Source organism: Gymnoscopelus microlampas (genome assembly GCF_963454915.1).
Source record: "Gymnoscopelus microlampas genome assembly, chromosome: 12".
Lineage (NCBI taxonomy): Eukaryota > Metazoa > Chordata > Actinopteri > Myctophiformes > Myctophidae > Gymnoscopelus > Gymnoscopelus microlampas.
Genome location: NC_139949.1, coordinates 23,314,124 through 23,334,489, shown reverse-complemented (window position 1 = coordinate 23,334,489; position 20,366 = coordinate 23,314,124). Strand labels below are relative to the sequence as shown.

The window sequence follows — 20,366 nt, the reverse complement described above, 5'->3', positions numbered from 1 at the left end:
AACTCTGACCCCTTAACACATATACTGAAACTTACCATACCTCCTCAAATTGGGAACTGTGACTAAGTGAATAATTACCTTATTTAAAGGGTGGATGTTTTGTATGTTGCAATTGTCCTATGTTGATTTTGTTATTTGATTGAACTGGAACAGAAAGAGCTTGAATTTAAGGTGACAACTGAGGTTCAAGTTAGAAGGGTGCACCCAATTTAGATTAGATATACAGTGAACTTGAGAAGTAAAAGTGGCCAAGCAATTGTCACAGTGTTGGTACCAACCTATTTGTATTCCCCTGTTGATGTTTACATGTTTGTTTGTTTTTGTACGTTATGGTTTTTCAATATAAATAGCCGGCAATCATTTAACATTTTGTGTCTGAGTCTCATTAAGTATTCCCCACAGCTCCAGCAGTCGAACCTAAAACTAAACCTAGACTAGCCTAGATTACACGATTACACAAGTTACAACTAGAAGTGTCACTCACCGACTAGTGGCACAAGTGAGCACTACATTTGGCGAGCTAGCCAGGAGCTGTGTTGGATGCTTAATTGTCAGACTTATTTGGTTTTCACTGATCTGCAACTGTTTACATTCAAAATCTGGTATCTAAACAAAAGTCAGGCAACATGGAAATTGTAATGAAAGAATCGATCAAAATCCCCAACTCTGTAATAGTTAGTGGACTGACAGGGACATCTGCTGATGATGAAGTCGATACTTATCTTAAGAAATATGGTGAAATTAATCGACTCATCCCCATTAATGACAAAAAATCTGATTTTCACCAACACTGTATAGCAGAGTTCAAAAGTGGCACTGCCATGGAAACATTAGAGCCCTTGCTGCCGCTTAAGCTTAATAGTTCCACTCTTGAGAATACTTGTTACGAAATACAGAGCTTGGCAAGTGTCTATACGCTAAATGCCCGTGTTAATGCTACCAAAACATACATGGACGAGCTGCGTGCAATTGCCAGCCTGAGTGGAAATTCTCTGGCGCAAATGCTAAAAGAAGAACTGGAGAGTCTTACATTGTCCTTCACTCCTCCCCCTCCCCCCTCTTCCTCTGATCAGATGCAATCCCTCTCCACAGAACAACCACTACAACCAGATCCGTTGTCTTCTCAAAGTTCACACCCTTCTAATCCTCCAGTCCTTGAATCCCCTCATGATGCAGCAACTAAAAACCTGACCGACTTCCTCTCAATGTCAGCGACACCAGCTGTTGCTCAGGGCAGATTACCGCCCACAATTGATTTAAATCCACCCAACGTGCAACGAGTGGTGGTCGAACATGTTGTCCGCAGTAGCGAAACCTCGTCACATTTCACTACAAGTAGACTTCGAGCATTTTCCGGGAAAAATCCTCGACCCAACAACGAAGCGGATTATGACACCTGGCGCGCAAGCGTTGAAGTCCTTATGAAAGATCCTAACGTTTCTGACTTGCAGTGCACACACCGCATACTTGACAGCCTCCTTCCACCTGCTGCGGAGTTAATCAAGCATCTAGGCCCACAGGCTCAACCCTCCGCCTATATTGAACTACTTGACTCTGCCTATGGAACGGTGGAAGATGGTGATGAACTCTACGCAAGGTTCATGAGTACATTTATGGATCATGATGAAAAGCCGTCCGCATTTCTCCATAGATTGCATGTGTGTCTGAGCTTGACAATGAGGCGCGGTGGTGTGTCCGCACAAGAATTTGACAAGCAGCTCCTAAAGCAGTTCTGCCGTGGCTGCTGGGATAATGCTCTAATAACTGACCTCCAGCTAGGAAAAAGAAGGGAGACTCCGCCTTCCTTCCCAGAACTCCTGCTGATGCTAAGAACAGAAGAGGATATACAGGCCGCGAAAGTCAGCCGCATGAGGCAGCACTTAGGCACTGTCAAGCCTGCTCCTAGTGTCACTAAGCAGCGAACAATGTCTCATCTACAAACAGCACATGCCACTGCTGATTCTGGTCATGTCACTGAATTCGAAATGCTGAAAAAACAAATAGCAGACCTCAGCGCCAAGCTGAGCAGCATGAGTGAGAGCCAGAAACAGAAACCGAAACAAGAGAAAACTCAGTCCCCTGCAGCAAGTGCAGAGGCCCGACCTGCGAAAAATAAAGAAACCAAACAGCAGAGACCTTCCACCAAGACTAACAGCATGCCACGCCCTTGGTATTGTTTTCAATGCGGTGAGGATGGTCACATCAAGTCTGCTTGTGACAATGAGCCAGATCCTTCTCTTGTAGCTGCCAAGAAAAAGCAGTTGAGAGAAAAACAGGCAATGTGGGAAACTGCTAATGCCTCTGATGACAAGACCCATTTAAACTGAATGCTGCTTCCATCGAGGGACATATGGGAGCAACACCAAACAAATCTAGTCCCAGACCAAACAAATCCGACCTGAAGAGAGTTCAGGCCAAAGAACAGTCTGTAATAATTCCAAAGGGCCTTGTTGGAAATAAAACTACAGCCCAAGTGATTATCAAAGGAAATGACACCAACTGTCTTTTGGACACGGGGTCCCAAGTGACAACTATACCCCAGTCTTTCTATGAAAACCATCTTTCAGACCTGACTATCCATCCACTAAATGGTCTTCTTGATGTGGAGGGTGCCAATGGTGAATCAGTCCCCTACTTAGGATATATAGAGGTCCCCATCACTTTCTCTAAAGACTTTGTAGGCTCTGACATCGAGGTTCACACCTTAGCCCTGGTTATTCCCCACCTCCGCTCTGGAAGCCAAGATGTGCTTATTGGCACTAACACTCTGGACGTTCTTTATGCAGACTTCTCTGCTGATCAGAACCTCTCTACATTTCAGCCTTCAGCTTATGGCTACCGAGCTGTTCTTAAAATCCTCAGACTGCGTCAGAATATCTCCAGCAGTGATACCCTTGGCGGGGTGAAGATGCAAGGAAAGAGCCCTGAGGTTGTCCTCGCAGGACAGACCATCGTTCTGGAGGGAACAGTTAACATGTCCAATGCTCATACTGAGAAGTATGTCATCCTTGAACAACCATCAGTCTCTTCCTTACCTGGTGGCCTACTGGTTTCAACCAGCCTAGTCACTTTGCCAATGAAACAGCCCTGCCGGTTGCCTGTTGTGCTAAAAAATGAAACTGATCATGACATTGTCATACCACCCAGAACAGTACTGGCAGATGTTAATGCCGTAGTGCGAGTGCTTCACAAAGAACAGACCGTGAAAGAACCAAACTCAACTGAGATGCAGAAAGAGTCCAGTCAACCTGAAAAGTTGAGCTTTGATTTCGGTGATTCTCCCTTACCTGCCGAATGGAAGGAACGAGCAACACAAATGCTTAATTCCATGCCAGAAGTCTTCTCTCAACATGACCTGGATTTTGGACAGACAGATAAGGTCAAACACCATATCAAGCTGAACAATGACACACCTTTTAAGTTCAGAGGCCGTCCCATACATCCACATGATGTGGATGCAGTGAGGAAACACCTTCAGGAACTTCTCGACTCAGGAGTGATACGAGAATCAGAGTCCCCATTTGCTTCCCCCATTGTAGTCGTACGGAAGAAGAATGGTTCTGTTCGTCTTTGCATAGACTACAGGAAGCTAAACCTTCAAACCATCAAGGACGCTTATGCCCTTCCAAAGCTAGAGGAGGCATTCTCTGCGCTGGCTGGGTCAAAGTGGTTTTCTGTTCTCGATCTGAAGTCGGGGTATTACCAAATAGAAATGGAAGAATCCGACAAACAGAAGACAGCGTTTGTTTGCCCATTAGGATTTTGGGAATTCAACAGAATGCCCCAGGGAATCACTAATGCGCCGTCAACCTTCCAGCGACTCATGGAGAAGTGTATGGGACAGATGAATCTAAAGGAGGTTTTAGTGTTCATTGATGACCTGATCATTTTCTCATCATCCTTAGAAGAGCACGAGAAGCGCCTGAAGCATGTGCTACAGCGACTGAAGGAATATGGATTGAAGCTGGCTCCAGAAAAATGTAAATTTTTCCAGACCTCGGTGAAATACCTTGGACATATAGTCTCAGAGCAGGGTGTGGAAACCGACCCAGAAAAGATCATGGCCTTAACAACGTGGCCTGTCCCGACCAACCTTAAGGAGCTCCGTAGTTTTCTCGGATTCTCGGGATATTACAGAAGGTATATAAAGGGTTACTCGAACATCGTAAAGGCCCTTAACGAGCTAACCTCTGGATATCCACCGCTTGGAAAGGGAAGAAAGAAACCTGAAAAAGGTGCAAGCTCAGAGTACCACAACCCAAAAGAGTCCTTCGGTCAAAGGTGGACACCCCGTTGCCAGGAAGCCTTTGACCTGATAATTCAAAAACTGATATCAGCCCCGGTTTTGGGCTTTGCAGACCCTCAGCTTCCCTACATCCTACATACTGATGCCAGTACAATTGGCTTGGGGGCTGCATTGTACCAAATCCAGGATGGACAACCTAGAGTCATAGCTTTTGCAAGCCGAGGACTTTCAAAGAGTGAAACCAAGTACCCTGCCCATAAGCTTGAATTCTTGGCCCTTAAGTGGGCAGTTACTGATAAATTCGCTGACTACCTATATGGTACAGACTTCACGGTGGTGACCGACAGCAACCCCCTGACTTATGTCCTAACATCGGCCAAACTCGATGCGACAAGTTACAGGTGGCTGTCTGCCCTTTCCACCTATTCCTTCCAACTCCAGTACAGAGCTGGCAAGCAAAACTTAGATGCCGACGCACTGTCTCGTCGCTCCCATGGTACACCGGAGGATGACCCGACATCACGAAAGGAGAGTGAAAGAATCCAGCAGTTCACGGATTATCACCTAAGTGATGCCGAACATTCACAGGCTGTACCTCAAGATGTGGTCCAAGCCATATGTGACCGACACATTGTCACCGTTACTGAAGGCAACGATGCCGAAATCTCTTGTCCCGAGTTAGCTCTAGTTGAGTCCCTTGCTCATCATTCTACAGCCATTCCAGACAGCTTCCAGGAAGAACAAGTTGATGGTTTCCCTCTAATTCCCTCTCTGTCTGAGGATGAGTTGAGAGAGAAGCAGAGGTTCGATCCTGCAATCAATGAGGTGATCGTTCAGATTGAAACTGGTCAAACTCCACCTACCAGTCTCAGAGAAGAACTACCTGAACTTCCCTTACTGCTACGTGAGCTGAACCGCCTGGAACTGCGGAATGGAGTGCTGTATCGAAGGAGGCAAGATGGACCCAATATCGTCTTCCAGCTAGTACTTCCTGAGGAGCTGAGAGCAGTAGCACTTAAGAGCCTCCACAACGACATGGGCCACATGGGAGTTGAGCGGACAGTGGATCTGGCAAGAGCCAGATTTTACTGGCCAAAAATGTACGTGGCCATTGAAAAGATGATCAGAACCTGTGAGCGTTGTGTTCTTCGCAAGTCCCTACCTGAGAGAGCCGCTCCACTGATTAACATAAAGACCAGTAGACCTCTTGAACTGGTGTGTATGGACTACTTATCCTTGGAACCAGACCGGTCCAACACTAAAGATATATTAGTCATCACCGACCACTTCACTAAGTACGCGGTAGCAATACCGACTCCAAACCAGCGAGCACGTACTGTAGCAAAGAGTCTTTGGGAAAACTTAATTGTTCACTATGGGTTTCCTGAGCGTTTACATAGTGACCAAGGCCCTGATTTTGAGTCAAAGACCATAAAAGAACTCTGTGAGATAACGGGCATGAAGAAGGTGCGAACTACACCATACCATCCCAGAGGGAACCCGGTCGAGAGATTCAACCGTACTCTCCTCCAAATGCTTGGGACACTAAGTCAACAGGATAAACAGCACTGGAAGGACTTTGTCAAGCCTCTTGTTCATGCTTATAATTGCACTAAAAACGAGGTGACAGGATTCTCTCCTTACGAATTAATGTTCGGGAGACAACCAAGGCTTCCAATCGACTTAGCCTTTGGTTTACCCATCACTACCAGTGGAAAGTCTCATTCCCAATATGTCAGTGACTTGAAGTGCCGGTTGGAAGAGAGTTACAGGATTGCAACCTCTAACGCCCAGAAGAATGCTGAACGCAACAAGAACCGATTTGATAAACGAGTCACAGAGTCAACCCTGGAAGTGGGTGATAGAGTTCTTGTCCGTAATGTCAAGATACGTGGAAAGCACAAACTAGCAAACAGGTGGGAGGATGATGTCTATGTCGTCATCAAGAAAGCTGGAGAGATGCCGGTCTACACGGTCAAGCCTGAGGGTAAAGATAGACCTGTACGCACCTTACATCGAGACCTGTTGCTCCCTTGTGGCTTTCTAACCGCAACCTCAGTGGACGAACCTGTCAGACAGCCTACTGTCAGGAGACCAAGGACAAGACAGAATCCTGATGTTGAGAGTGAAGAGGATGAGGATTCTGACTCAGAGAATCTACCTACCATGGTTAGATATCCTAGTCAGACACAAGACCAAGATACTCACAAGTTGAGGAACCCTCCTTGTGTGACCAGACAATCACATGCACCTGATGTGTCATCTCCTGAAGTTCCTGCTCCTCCGGCAGTTGAATTCCCTGAAGAGGACACAGATGGAGACCTATCTCTACATAACTTACCTGATGAACCTGTAAAGGAAAACCTACCCGAATATGTCAACTTACCTGATGAACCTGTAAAGGAAAACCTACCCGAACATGTCAACTTACCTGATGGGGACATATCATCCGAATGTGATGATTTAACCGGACCAGACCCCTTACCTGAAAATGACAGGTCCCCTCTGGACACATGTCTGCAACCACCTGAGGAAACGTCCCTCAATGTACATGAGCCATCCCCAGTGTTGTCAGATGTGCAAGAAGAGGAGGAATCTGGAAACAATGAAGCTGCACCTGAACAGTCCAGTTCAGTAGAGACACAGAATGAACTACCCCAACATACTGAAACCTCTGTCCGTCGTTCTCAGAGACAACGTGAGAGGCCTGAGAGACTTCAATATTCTAGTTTAGGCCAACCCTTATCATTTGTTGTGAACTCCCTCTTCCAAGGCCTGAGTGAGGCATTTGCAAGTTCCATGCAAGGTTTCGATTGCTCAGACTATTTAGGAGACCTTTGACTGTGAAACTTTCGTCGTCTGAATGCACAGGGACGTGCATACCGTCAAGAAGGGAGGATGTAACACACATGATATGGAATGGACTACACAACTGAGTGGTGCAGAATACCTGCACATTATCTCCCATTGACATTAGAGTGACAAGTGGTTCTGGCCAATTTAGCAGTCAATCAGGTCATGCTGACCTTCAGAGGCAGCCAGTTACACACACCTGCAGTCCTGCACTAATCAAACCACTCCCCAATCAAGCTAGAGTCAGTTCAGCTGTTGAGGTTAGAGGTAGCCAGAAAAAAGCCACTGTTGCACAGAGCAGACAGCACAGAACACAGAGAGAGGAGAAGTTGAGATCTAGAAGAATAAAATATATATGTAAACCACAGAGAAGCAAGGTAACTCACCCGTTGTTATAAGTTCATTTGAAGTGTAACAATTTCATTTGAAGAGTAACAAATAAGTTAAAATTACTTTGGTTTTGATGTGTGGTATTGTTTGACTTCTAGAACCCAATTGTGGATTCACTGGGGCAGCCATTTCATGTTTGTGCCCAGCCTGTTTCACAGAATCGGTGAGACTGTTCATTCTTTTTAATTTAAGGGATGATGTTTTTTGCAATTTGAGTTAATGTTGAACACATTCAAATGTAACAGTTTAAAAATGGAGTTTGTTTTCAAGTGTTGATTACAAAATGTATGTAATCCATTTTGCATTGCATTTGACAAGAGTGTATTGAATTCATGTGAAGATGGTTTTGTTTAAAGTACATTTGTTTGTTTAAAAAGTATGTACAAAGATTTAAAAATGCACAGTGTTGCATATAGTATGCACAGAGTGTTGCAAACAGTATTTCATTTATTGTTTCATTTAAAAAGTTCATGTAATGTTATTTCATGGTTAAAAACTGAATAGAAAACAGACAGTAGAATCTATGATACTGATTGGATTTCTCTGGCCCTGTCTGATGACAGGTCAGGTTTTTTGTTGGATTGGATCTTTTCCAGTGACCGTTCCAATTGATGGCGAGCTAACCCACCCAGGATCTAGAGAGTGATTGACAGCGATCACTGGACAGTTCTACTGCACTCTACTGTGTGGTAGGCCTACTGCAGACTCCCCCACTCTCAGCTGCAGTACTCCCAATTCCCCCTCTCTCCCACTCTCCCCCACACACACACACACACACACACACACACCCTGGAACTCTGGAACCCAGATACTTACCTCCTAGGTATTGGAACCCACCTGGAACTCTGACACATATACTGATACCTACCCTCCTGGTTTATCCTTGGAACTCTGACCCCTTAACACATATACTGAAACTTACCATACCTCCTCAAATTGGGAACTGTGACTAAGTGAATAATTACCTTATTTAAAGGGTGGATGTTTTGTATGTTGCAATTGTCCTATGTTGATTTTGTTATTTGATTGAACTGGAACAGAAAGAGCTTGAATTTAAGGTGACAACTGAGGTTCAAGTTAGAAGGGTGCACCCAATTTAGATTAGATATACAGTGAACTTGAGAAGTAAAAGTGGCCAAGCAATTGTCACAGTGTTGGTACCAACCTATTTGTATTCCCCTGTTGATGTTTACATGTTTGTTTGTTTTTGTACGTTATGGTTTTTCAATATAAATAGCCGGCAATCATTTAACATTTTGTGTCTGAGTCTCATTAAGTATTCCCCACAGCTCCAGCAGTCGAACCTAAAACTAAACCTAGACTAGCCTAGATTACACGATTACACAAGTTACAACTAGAAGTGTCACTCACCGACTAGTGGCACAAGTGAGCACTACACATACAATTCTTAAAACATATATATATATATTTAAAAAAAATAAGATAATGTATAAGATATAAGATAACAAAACATATTAAATTTACCCAACACTGATGATAGTGCTGTCAGACGTATCTATGAAGCCATCGAAGACAACTTAAAAGAAAAAACTGTGGAATACTTCCAAGCTAGTCTCAAATCTCTCAGCAGTCAACAGACTGAGACGAGACAATCTGCTAAACATGGTATGCTATCTTTGAAAGCCTCTTATCAAGTTGCATGGAAGGCTTTCTCAAAAGAAAAAAAAGTATATGCAACTTGATTTTATACAATACATATACACATATCTTTCCACTCAAACAGAGAGCGTCTCCTTCCCAAACCCCAATGGTTCTAATCAGCCCCCCGCCCACAGGAGTGGCCCAATTCACTCACAACTTGCTACAAAAATCGCTCATGAAAAACTATATAATCTCCTACATTCCATTTTCCACCTTCACATCTGTCTCCTTCTCTAATAATCAAAAAGTGCTATATATTTCATCTCGCACTTTACTTCCGGATGGTTCGTTTTGCACCTTTTTTTGCCACATCGGTCACGGGAAAGAAATAAGCGCTGCCGTGGTCTATGGAAACGAGCCCAAAAGTGCACCCAAATAAGCCCAAAATCGCTTATACAAACAGTCAGACCTGGCAACGCAGCCTACGCCAATCATGTGTGAGAGATCTACAAGCTATGGGGCAGTGACGCCACCGTATCTTAGCAACAACGACAGCGCTCACTCTCATTGGTCGTGTCATGCCAGGAGCAGTCTCCAGGCAATGGCATCGCAGAGAGCTTGCTGTAGGCTAGCCATCACATCACATTCAGTCGCAGCAACGACGGACAGGGAGCTGTGATAGTGCCATGTAGCTAACGCTAACGTGGTTGTCATGCCTGCAGCGGCTGTGCAATCACTTTGTCAACAATGCACGTTCGTGTGGTGAATGTCAATATTGCTGCTCAGTTAGTCCATTGTAGATGGTGTATGTTTGTGTGTGTCTTCTGGAGAACTATGTAGCTCCACAGCAACTACAGTAACTAACGTAATGGCAGGACCGCCCCGTGTAACGCATGTTAGGCTGCATTATGGTCATGTAGTAATTTCAGATAATTTCGCTCCAATTAGAGCAGTGCTTATCAACCCTTTCAGGCCGCCCCCCCCCCCCCCCAAATAAACGTAATTGATCTGGCCACCCCCCCATTCTGTTTGACTCCATTCCACAAGTAAATATTGTGAAAATAGCAGATCTACAAGCTCGAAACGCCTCACGTTGAGAGGCTTTGTAAGCTTGTAGATCGGCTATTTTCTACATGATTGCCTCTTTCTTAGATTATTTGACAATGTGGCCAATGTTTTTATAGTATAGTTTGTTGACTACTTTTGTTGCAGAAATGGTATTTTCCTTTACTTTCGTTTTTTAATTGTCTCCGCCAGGCCGAAAGGCATGGCGCAAGACCTGTCCGTCCGTCTGTGATAGCTAATCTCTCACATCGTTGACTTGATCGCAGCCAAACTATGCACACACACTCCCTGGATGCCAATTCAGAACCTCTGCCCTATTTCTTTCACATGGCCCTGTTACAGTGCCACCAGGAGGCCGCTTTTTGCTAAACACCTTTTCTCACAGTACTCCTACATATTTTGCCCAAACATCACGCAAATCGGTACACAGTATCTCCACAGTCATTACAAAAAAAAGCCCTTTCAGATTTTTCATATTCCATCCTGGTTGGCTAAAATGGCTTCCAAAGTCTGCAGGACTGCTCCGTTTGGACCAAAATGCCTCACATTATGAACACAGCATGCACTTTCCGTGCAACTTTGCACCCACATTCCCACTATGCCGAGGAAGAAATTCCACTTGAGATTTCTCTAATCAGCCTCATGGTGGCGCTATAACAGCCCGATGTGGAGAGTCAGTGAGAGCTGGATAAACAAGGTAAAATGTGTCAAAAGGAGTCTGTACGGCTGTCGATAAATGAACACATGACGTCGGTGGGAGAGGAGATATTGTGTCTTTTGGACAAACAGCAGCGTGGTGCTGATGTTTGTTGTGTGAAGCAGCTTAATGTCAGAGTGTTTGTGTTGGAGCGTCTCAGTGCGGCTGCAGAGTTCATGTGCAACCTCTTCCAGAGAGACAGAGACACTAGAAACTCTGCTGGAGAAAAAAAAACACTGCTGGGCATTGACTTTCATATGGACATTGATCTACACACTGCAGGTATATCTGCTACACACACAACATCAAACTACACACTACAGGTATGATGCAGCGTTTGCATTCCAGCCTGCATGCCAGCGTAGTTCCCATATGGTTTCAAGGTGGGCTAAACCATATGGACCCCATGTCAGCAATGTCAGCGGCATCCACTTCAGTCCCAACTGCGATGCCCATGCAGGCTATAAGTAGCTTCTACCTGGCCCTTAGGTGGGCCCCAACTAGCCATGTTTATGTGGGACCAAGGCGGGTCCTAACTAATTATAGGGATAATGAAAACATGATTTATATACGCAGAGTGCTCTTGGTTGCCTATCAGCATCCATGCGCTCTGTGTGCCCATTGCCGACCAACGTTTGCTTTTCGCTTGATATCGTTTGATAGAGGAATAATGGAAACATGATTGATACACCGAATGAATATGGATACTTCACAGATTATAGAGAACTTTGAATTATAAGAATCGCTTGAGAATTGACCGAGTACGGCTTAGTTAAACTGCCGGTGTCCTTACAACCAAACATTTCTTTTGCGCTTATGACAGATCCTGACCACGTCTTAGTGCTATGTGATGAGTCTTTTTAAGTCAAGGTGCAAAATAGCAGATACCGCATAACGTCCTTATTTAAGTAACATATGAACACTCCCCCAATGCGTTAAATATGCTGGCGAGTCTTAAGCGTGACTTGATTGTGCATAAGATGGTGGCGTTATGACTTAATTACAGCATAAGACATGGAAATAAGACGTGCATATTAGGGCCCTTAGACCTCTAGTTTCAGGATGGCAAACTTGAATAGATATGGGTTCTATATACACAAATACATTAGCTGTATTGGGCAACAAATGCATTAGTTAAACTTGAATAATGTCAGAGGAATATTTCAGACACACCCAGTGCCACATCAACACTGCTTAGAGACACAGTACAAACATGCAATACAAAATCTCTGCACTGACTGACGGTATATTTTGTTAGTGCCTGCATAGAACTTGGAGTAAACGCTGGGTAGTTATCGGCAGAGTGCAGTTTACCACCTTTGAACTGGAGGCCTTGTCTTGTTTACACTTTAATATTTTATATAGTGTTTAGTAGAGGTCGTCCAATATGGAGTTTTCAAGGCCGATTACAATATTGTCAAGAGGAAGGACGATGGGCCAATATCACTGACCTTTCTCCCCCTCTCTCAAAGATTCTGATATTCATAATTAATGTAGCGTACTCTGTACCCTAAAAAGATTCCGATTCCACAGTGCATGTGCCTTTCATACATTTTTATTGTTTACCCTGTTTTACCTTCAAGCACTTTAAACACTCTTACTGACTATAGAGCTTTAAATGTTCTATTTCTATGCATTCAAAATACATAAAATATATTGCACCGGATGATTAACATTATCATCAATGTGCATGTGCATAATGATACATTTTGACAAAAACTTCAGAAATTTGAAAATCATTTGAGGAAAAAAGAAAAGAACAATCTGCAATATCGGCCGCTGTTCTGGGAAGACCCGCCCTCAGACCCAAATCAAATCAATCAAATAACATCTAAAAAAACGTGATCTAACAGCGACCTCATTAGCTCACATTGTTAAGACGTAAGGTCCACGCTCTGAAGATTACAGGTTAAAATCTCTTTTTACTTTTTCTTTTTACTCGGGTGTACTTTTTCTTTAAGTCCCGACAAATGTTACGCTAGTGTGAGGTTAAGGTTAAGTAGGCATCTTTTTTTGTGAGGTTAAGATTAGAGTTTTGCGTCTTTTCGGACAATGTCCTCCGTTACCATACCAAGATGGCCGTACAAGCCACAGGTGGGGGGGCGTGGAGCGTAGGGACTTAGGGTCCTCCAACATTAGCTCAACCTCAGTGACTTGACTAAAGAATAGGAAGAATTCCTCTACATTCCTGAAACAAATGGTGATCGGGCTTTGAAGCTGTGTCTACCATGGCAATGGTCACCGGCTGTCCTTTGCTCGCAAACCATGTTATCCATATGGTGGGAAATATGAAGCATCCTGCCTGATTTTTTTAGATCATAACAGGGAGCCCGTTATTTCAGTGTTGCAGAGTCCAGGTCGGCATCCCTGTGCCCCTGAAGAGGAAAGGGGCCAATGTTCTGGTTTCAATGGTCCCCCCACGGGACTCCAGTTTTGTCTCAAGCACCTCATACAGTCACTCTGTAATAATTATGTCTCCACTGTTGCATCCAGGCATACTGCCAAGGGCACAGTTGAAAAAGAAGAAACTAGAAAAGTTGGAACACCCTGTTTGCAAACTTTCTACGTGCCCGGTAAAGAATGACATGGGTTGCGTTCTTCAGTCACAAGGAGGCGCCAGCATACCGTTGCTCTCTCCACTTAAACCACCAGAAAGAGCTACTTATCTCTCTGGGTTGACAAACTTCCTGGTGATTCAGTGGTGATAAAACCAACGCAACCTGTTCTCAACTTTCCCATGCACACGACTGGGATTAGCCACGTACATCGACTGGTTAATAGTAGTGCCTTCCTTTCAGGAAGCATTGGACCAAACAAGAATTATTTTTGATAAGTTTCAAATAAATGTGGAAAAGAGTGGGTTGACACCGGCAGAACATTACTGTCATAGGGCTGACTTTAATCCTTATTGTAGCTTAAGCCTGAGAGTCAAGGCATAGTGGGCAAGCCTAGCATTGTTGTACAGTGGCAACATCATTACCCTTAAATAATAAGAGAGATATCTTGGCCTGATGGCATTGGCCCTAGTGATTGTTCTTTTGGGAACCCTGTAAATAATTAAGAGGTCCAACACTGGGTGCCTTCCCAGGAATTGGACCCATGCCATGACGGACATTGTAGACTCAGTCAGAGTGCTCTGCAACATTATGCCAGTTAGTGGAGAAAACGTTTTTTTTTTATACAAGGCATGACAATGGGCATCGTCCTAGCCAGGGAAGCCTCTCTTATGCGCTGGGGAGCACTCACAACTCATTTACACTCGACCCATATAAATTGCCTGGAGCTACTGGCAGTTCACTTGGCATTGAAACATTGTGGTGACATATTTGGTCCTCATTGCAGGCTCTTAGGAATAAGCTCCTTTGTTAAGAAGAGCCACATGGGACAGTTGTCTTTTGGAGCAAGCTTGTCTAGCAATATGGGAATTAGTATATTCCCCTAGTGAGATACAAAATGAATGCTAAGAAGAGAACTGATCTAGCATAACCTTGGTTCTCTGAGTAGCATGAGTATGTGTCTCACTGGACCACCCTTCTTGCTGGAAAAGCGAGAGAAGAGTTGAGCTTGTTTTAAATGACGAATGATGCATAGCCAGGCCAATATATTGGGAGGAGGGTCTGTGCCTCCCCTGACTCACGCGCCATTAATGCCATCCACCCAGGGCTGGGCTGGTGTAATTCAAGCTTCTGCTGAGGTCATGCAGGGGGCTTTTTCATAGTCAAGGGCTGTCCACACCAAGAATGATTACTATAAAGATAACTATAACAGGAATGATGTGAGCATCCACACTAATGAACGATAACTTTCTGTAAATATGTTAAACGTGAGTGATGTGTTGAACCTGAGTGGTGTGTTGAATGTGACGCCCTATAAAGGCATGTTTCTATCATTCATCAAATCGCTCTGAATGTGATCTTAATGATATCATTCACCACTGTCGTTGCTGTTATAACTATCGTTGTTGTTATTTGAGGGGTGGACTTTGTCATACACTTGAGTTGCAACGATTTTAATGACATATTTATAGTTATCATTCCCTGTGTGAATGGCCCTTGAGACTCTCATGCTACTCAGAGAACCAGGACTACGATAGTAACCTAAAGGAATTATAATAGTATTTCCTGAATTATTCCATTCCGTGCAAATATGTTAAACTTGATATTTTGTAATACCCAGAGCTCAGTTCAAAACATAGAAATGTGTGGAATAAGAATGGTATAAGCAGCACTGTTGACTTACCAAGAAGTGCTTCAAACAGGTTACTTTTGAAGATCACCATCACTCTCTGAATGGCAGTTTTTAGCTGATGCTCCTCAGGCTTCCTTAGTTTAGAGCAGTACTCCTCCAGAAGGCTCAAGGCCCGTGCTGTGTCTACAAGGGGAAGGTAGATTACAACACATTTAGCCTCTGCCTTTCTGGATGACTTGAACATTTTCTGCATATCTCTAAAGATAACTGATGATTTAATTATCTGTTACATAATTCTGTAGCTGATGTGGCTTGTGTGGAGTTCAGTTCAGACTCTGTACAAGAATACATTAGTGACAAAGTAGCAAATAAAGCTTGCAAGTTATTTTTAGAGTCCTCAACAGACATGAAAGCAGGATTAACTTAGTGCATCAATTTGGCAGCGCCACTACATTAGGTGATTATGTCAGAGGTAAGAAAGAATTCACTGTCACAGCAGCACACCACGGTAAGCTCAAAATCTGCCAGAAAAAAAGGAAAACTGACAGTTTACTCAAGGACGAAGGCTGGTGCAGACATAAAGGCTGCCTTTGTCAAAGCCAATACAGTAAGACCTAAATGTCAGTCTGAAAATTACCAACTACAGTAATCACAGAGAGGTGCAGTGCTTCCCCTATGCTGTCTCCCTTTCAACTTTCCTACTGTCTGGGTCGATAAAACCCCTAGGGAGACTGGACTTCCTCTTTTGATGTTTTTATTTCCAGGCATTTTGTTGTAGTAATATTTATCAGATTATTTATTCATAGTTATACTAACCCTCCCACTACAACACAACACAATTTTACAAAGGTGACACCCCAGCCATTTTCTAAATGGAGCAATTCATGGAGCCACTTGCTACAGTGTGACACTAGTTCAGGTTCACATGAGCCTTCCAGGGCCATTGGAAACATTATTTTATAGACCTAGTGATCTGTACCTAGTGATCTGTACCTTAAGGTAATCTCGATAAAGTCTAAATATAATGAGAACAGTAGGGTATATGCCTATCACTGTATTATTATTGCTTGAAAAAAGTAGTAATGCAAATGCAGACCTTAGCAGCACAGCCACATTAATATATGCTTAATCTACAGACTGTAGATGTTCTGTTACAGACCATTCAGGTAAAACTTTATAATAAAATAATAATAATATTCATGTAGCTATTTGGTCTGTTAATTGAACAGAATTGAATATTGTACTTTTACTCCACTACAATTATTTAAAAACTTTAGTTACTAGTTACTTTGTAGATTTGTATTCTTATTAGGCTACAGTAACCACATCAGCCTTATTAGCCCTGAACGGAGTAACAGAGTATTTCTACATTGCAGTATTGATACTTTTGCTTAAGTAAAACATGTGAGTACTTCTTCCATCACTGGTAGCTACTACAGCAGGGGTAGGCAATTGAGATAAGCCTAGGGCCAATATCACTCCCAGACATTCCATCGCGGGCCGGGCCTCCCCGCGAACATGCACGCGCAAAATTTTTCGGGTCTAATTCGGGTCTAACTCGGTCTAATTCGGGTCTAATTTGGGTCTAATTCGGTTCTGTTTGACCAATATAAATCAACATTTTTTCCGGTTTAAATATCAGCACAGGCGATTTTTCTGGTGATTTTTTTTTTTCTTCTCCATTTTCCTCTAATCTAGCTATAAAATGTTATAAATCCTTTAAAATGCATCGTGTTTATGAGTGCATGATTTCAAAAGTGGGTTCAGGTTCTATGAAATAAGTATTTATAATTATTTTAACATTAATTTTTAACACTTTTCAGTAAATCATTCATACTGTATCTTTCTGTATTTAGATATAATAGATATAATAGCGGCCTATATGTGAGACTATCGGTCTGATACTGTATAAAAATAAAATCCCTCCCCCCAAAAAAAAATCAAAAAATATTTTTCTAAAAAAAAAAAATTTTTTTTTTTTTTTTTTTCTCAAAATTATCTCACGGGCCAGATATTATTTCTGGGGGGCCAATTTCGGCCCGCGGGCCGCCTATTGCCGACCCCTGTACTACAGCATGAACTCACCTCTCTTTCTAACTGGCATGATTGACACACGTGTGCACCCACACTTGATTGGGATTAAGGCTTCCAGACCAGTCCAGTTCTTCAGTGCATGTGCAAAAAGTTCATCACGTGACAGCTTTCTTGTCGAGGTGATTCCCGATCATTAAAAAAAGATTTTAAAAAAGAAGTTCTACAGCACAACAGACAGAGCTAGGTCCGGTGCTCGTTAGCTGACAGTTGAGGAGTGAGATCAGAACTTTGGCTGTGGACAACTGGACAGACTGCTGCGTGCGTGGGTCAATTCATCCTGTGTTGTTGTGCTCTGGCCATAATTCCACGTCGTGACCATGAATGCATTGCTATTCCGATCAAAGCTTTTTTTTTCACTGAGAAATAAACGAATTGATGGAAGCTGTAATAATAACAACCCAGTGGCTGACCGTGACGTAGCCTATGATTAAAGTCGTCATAATGTTAGGATAGCAGCTACAGAAGTAGGTTGCAGATGGTTCGGTGCTCCGTACGTAACGTAACGTACATGAAGGTGTGTGTTATGCTGATGACAGGTTTAGAGTTATGATGATGCCGGCTGCAGCCCTGGGTCGTTGATCCTCTCCATGGATGATGATATCTGGGGGATTAATGAGTGCCAGGGCACGGTGCCAGAAGGTGTTCACTTAAAAGTTAAAACTCCACGTGAAGTTGATTACAGTCAAATGGAAAAGTAGAGGATATACTGATACTGGGTGGAGAGGGGGTGGGGGCTGCACACCTCACATAGGTGCGGGGATTCGATTTCGAACCCCCCTCCCTCAAAATCAAAGTTGGCCAGAAACAACACAAAAATTGTCCTTTTCTTAGGCTGATCGTGTGTTTTTTAGACACCGTTTGTGAGCATGATAGCTGCTGTAAAGAGCCGTCTCATCAGATGAGTTTTCTGTCTTGGTTAGTGCTTTGACTTAAATATGCGTTTTTCTCTACGAAGCAGGTAATGACAATCCATGGAACAAAATAACCATCTTTGCTGTTAGTTGACGTTACTTTGGTGCGCAAAAGAAAAGCAGAGAAAAAAAAACACCATATGGTTATATTTATATTAGCTGTAGCTATTATGATGCTAAATCACGGTAGAATAGAGCAGATCAGATGGAAGGAATGATGCTTTCCGAGAACGACGCCTGCTGTAGTAGGAAAATACCTGCCTGCCAACTGTGGGTGAAAACGCATGGCTCTCAAACGCCTCCATCTATTTTATTTAAAAGAGTCTTTTTTCTCCTCCTCTGATAGAAACAGCGCTAGTATCCGCCTGGCCGCAGCAGGAGCATCATCACCACAGCGACACATTGTTCATTCACTTTAAAGTACGTGCAGCAGCAGCAGCAGCAGCCAGTAGCCATGAGAAGTGACAGCATCAGCACCCAGCCAGCAGTTTGAACTTACCTTAGCAACGCCACCAGGCTGCAAAGCCGCTTGAAGCCCGGCTCACGCTTCGTCGCGCGCCACCACAGACCTGCAAGCTCACAAGGCGTTGCTGACGTGACGCCTTGTGAGCTTGTAGGTCCGCTGTTTTCGGCGCACGACACCGCCGGGCGAACGGAGCATAGATTAGGCTTTATCTCATAGAGTTATAATATATCTAGAGCGCGGACTGCCCCGCCCCCAGCCATTCATTTCAATGAAAGTTGCTCACAAGCGCATGAAGCACCCGAAAGTACAACATTGGAGCCAATGGAGCAGGCGCACTAGCGTTTCAGGCGATAGAAGCATGCGCAGTAAATGTGGAAGTATTGCAATCCCAGATTTGACCACCAGGCAATGGTTGCTTCACCGTTCTACCGTGGTTCTGGGGGGTGGGCTGGCTTTATCCAAGCCCCCAGAACAACGGAGGATCATTGAAGCTGCTGAAGCCTGGTGGCCAAAGCTGGTATTGCAATACCTCAGCATTTATAATTCTACTGCGCAGGCTTTAACCGTCTGAAACGCTAGTGCGCCTGCTCTGTTGGCTCCAACGTTGGAGCCAATAGAGCAGGCTGAGTGCTTCATGCGCTTGTGAGCAACTTTTATTGAAATGAATAAGTGGGAGCGGGCAGTCCGCTCTCTAGATATATAACTCTATGGCTTTATCTCTCGACCCGCCTTTGATCGACACAACCCCGGCGCCAATCGGAAGCCGCGGTTTTCCTGCCGCATCAGGGATATGTCGACCAATGGGCGGAGCGCGAGATTTGCGAGAGGTTAGAGTTGAGATGTATTTAATGGTATGTAAATATGATGACAACACGTGGTTTGTTTCACTGGTGCTCATCGTCGGGTCCGGGGACCACCAGTCCCCCGAATGGACCCTTACACGGGTCTGAGTGTACAAATAGAACTATTTAATTTCAAGGACCCTGACTTTGATATGCATTAGACCAGTGGTTCTCAAAACGTGTTCATGTCAAGGACCCCCAAATTGATATGTATTTGGCAGTGACCCCCATCAGAAAATATTTTGTGCCAAGGACTTCCATGGAGAAGACCTGTGCGGTTCATTTGTAGATCAGCTATTTTCAAATGGCCGAAATTTGTAAAGAGCTGAAGTGGTTAATAATAAAATATTTTGTAATAATAATCAAAATCTACAAAGTAACTAGTAACTGAAGTTTTCAAATAAATGTAGTGGAGTAAAAGTACAATATTTGGATCCGAGATGTAGTGGATTAGAGGCAAAAGTGTTGGAAATTGGAAATACTCAAGTAAAGTACAAATACCTAAAAATTGTACTTCAATACAGTACTTAAGTAAATGTACTTAGTTACTTTACACCACTGCACACCATACCTTTATTTGACAGCACTTAACACAAAAGTAACAGCTTGTAAATGAAGTAATGCCTGTCAGTGTCAGCTGTCAGCATCCTCTGCATGTCATTAAGTGTCAACAAGCTTTCATAATGCTCATCATGAAGTGTTTCCAGGAAGCTTATAGCTTTTGTCATTTCGTGAGAAAGTGTCACCCATTGTAGTAGGATGAAGTGCATACCTACACCAAGCCTACATCAGAATGTGCCATTTATAATATTAATAGCCTAATAATAATAACTAACAATAATAATGATAATGATAATAAGTTACTAAGTGTTGTAAGTGTGCAAGTAAAAAGAAAAGAAAATACTGTACATCCATATACAGTATTATGAAAATGTATATGAGTAACTTAGTATGAAAGTATGAATTATAAAAGGTGTTAATTGTAAAGGTGAAATAAGTAGTACTTAAGAAT

At 43.3% G+C, this 20,366-nt stretch overlaps 1 protein-coding gene across 3 annotated transcripts in view; it reads right to left on the bottom strand.

Moving 5' to 3' along the window:
* dlg2 (discs, large homolog 2) overlaps window positions 1–17,220 on the bottom strand; it is a 221,729-nt gene extending 204,509 nt beyond the window's left edge. For all 3 annotated transcript variants that reach the window (XR_014602005.1, XM_084074833.1, XM_084074834.1), the window contains exons 1-2: window positions 17,127–17,220; window positions 15,093–15,224 (exon numbers count right to left, since the gene is read on the bottom strand). Coding sequence is in view for 2 of the 3 variants with exons in the window: in XM_084074833.1 (XP_083930959.1) it covers window positions 15,093–15,224; window positions 17,127–17,145 (151 nt within the window). In the remaining variant the exon portion in view is untranslated. The remainder of the gene's footprint in view (window positions 1–15,092; window positions 15,225–17,126) is intronic.
* Between the last annotated feature and the right edge of the window lie 3,146 nt (window positions 17,221–20,366).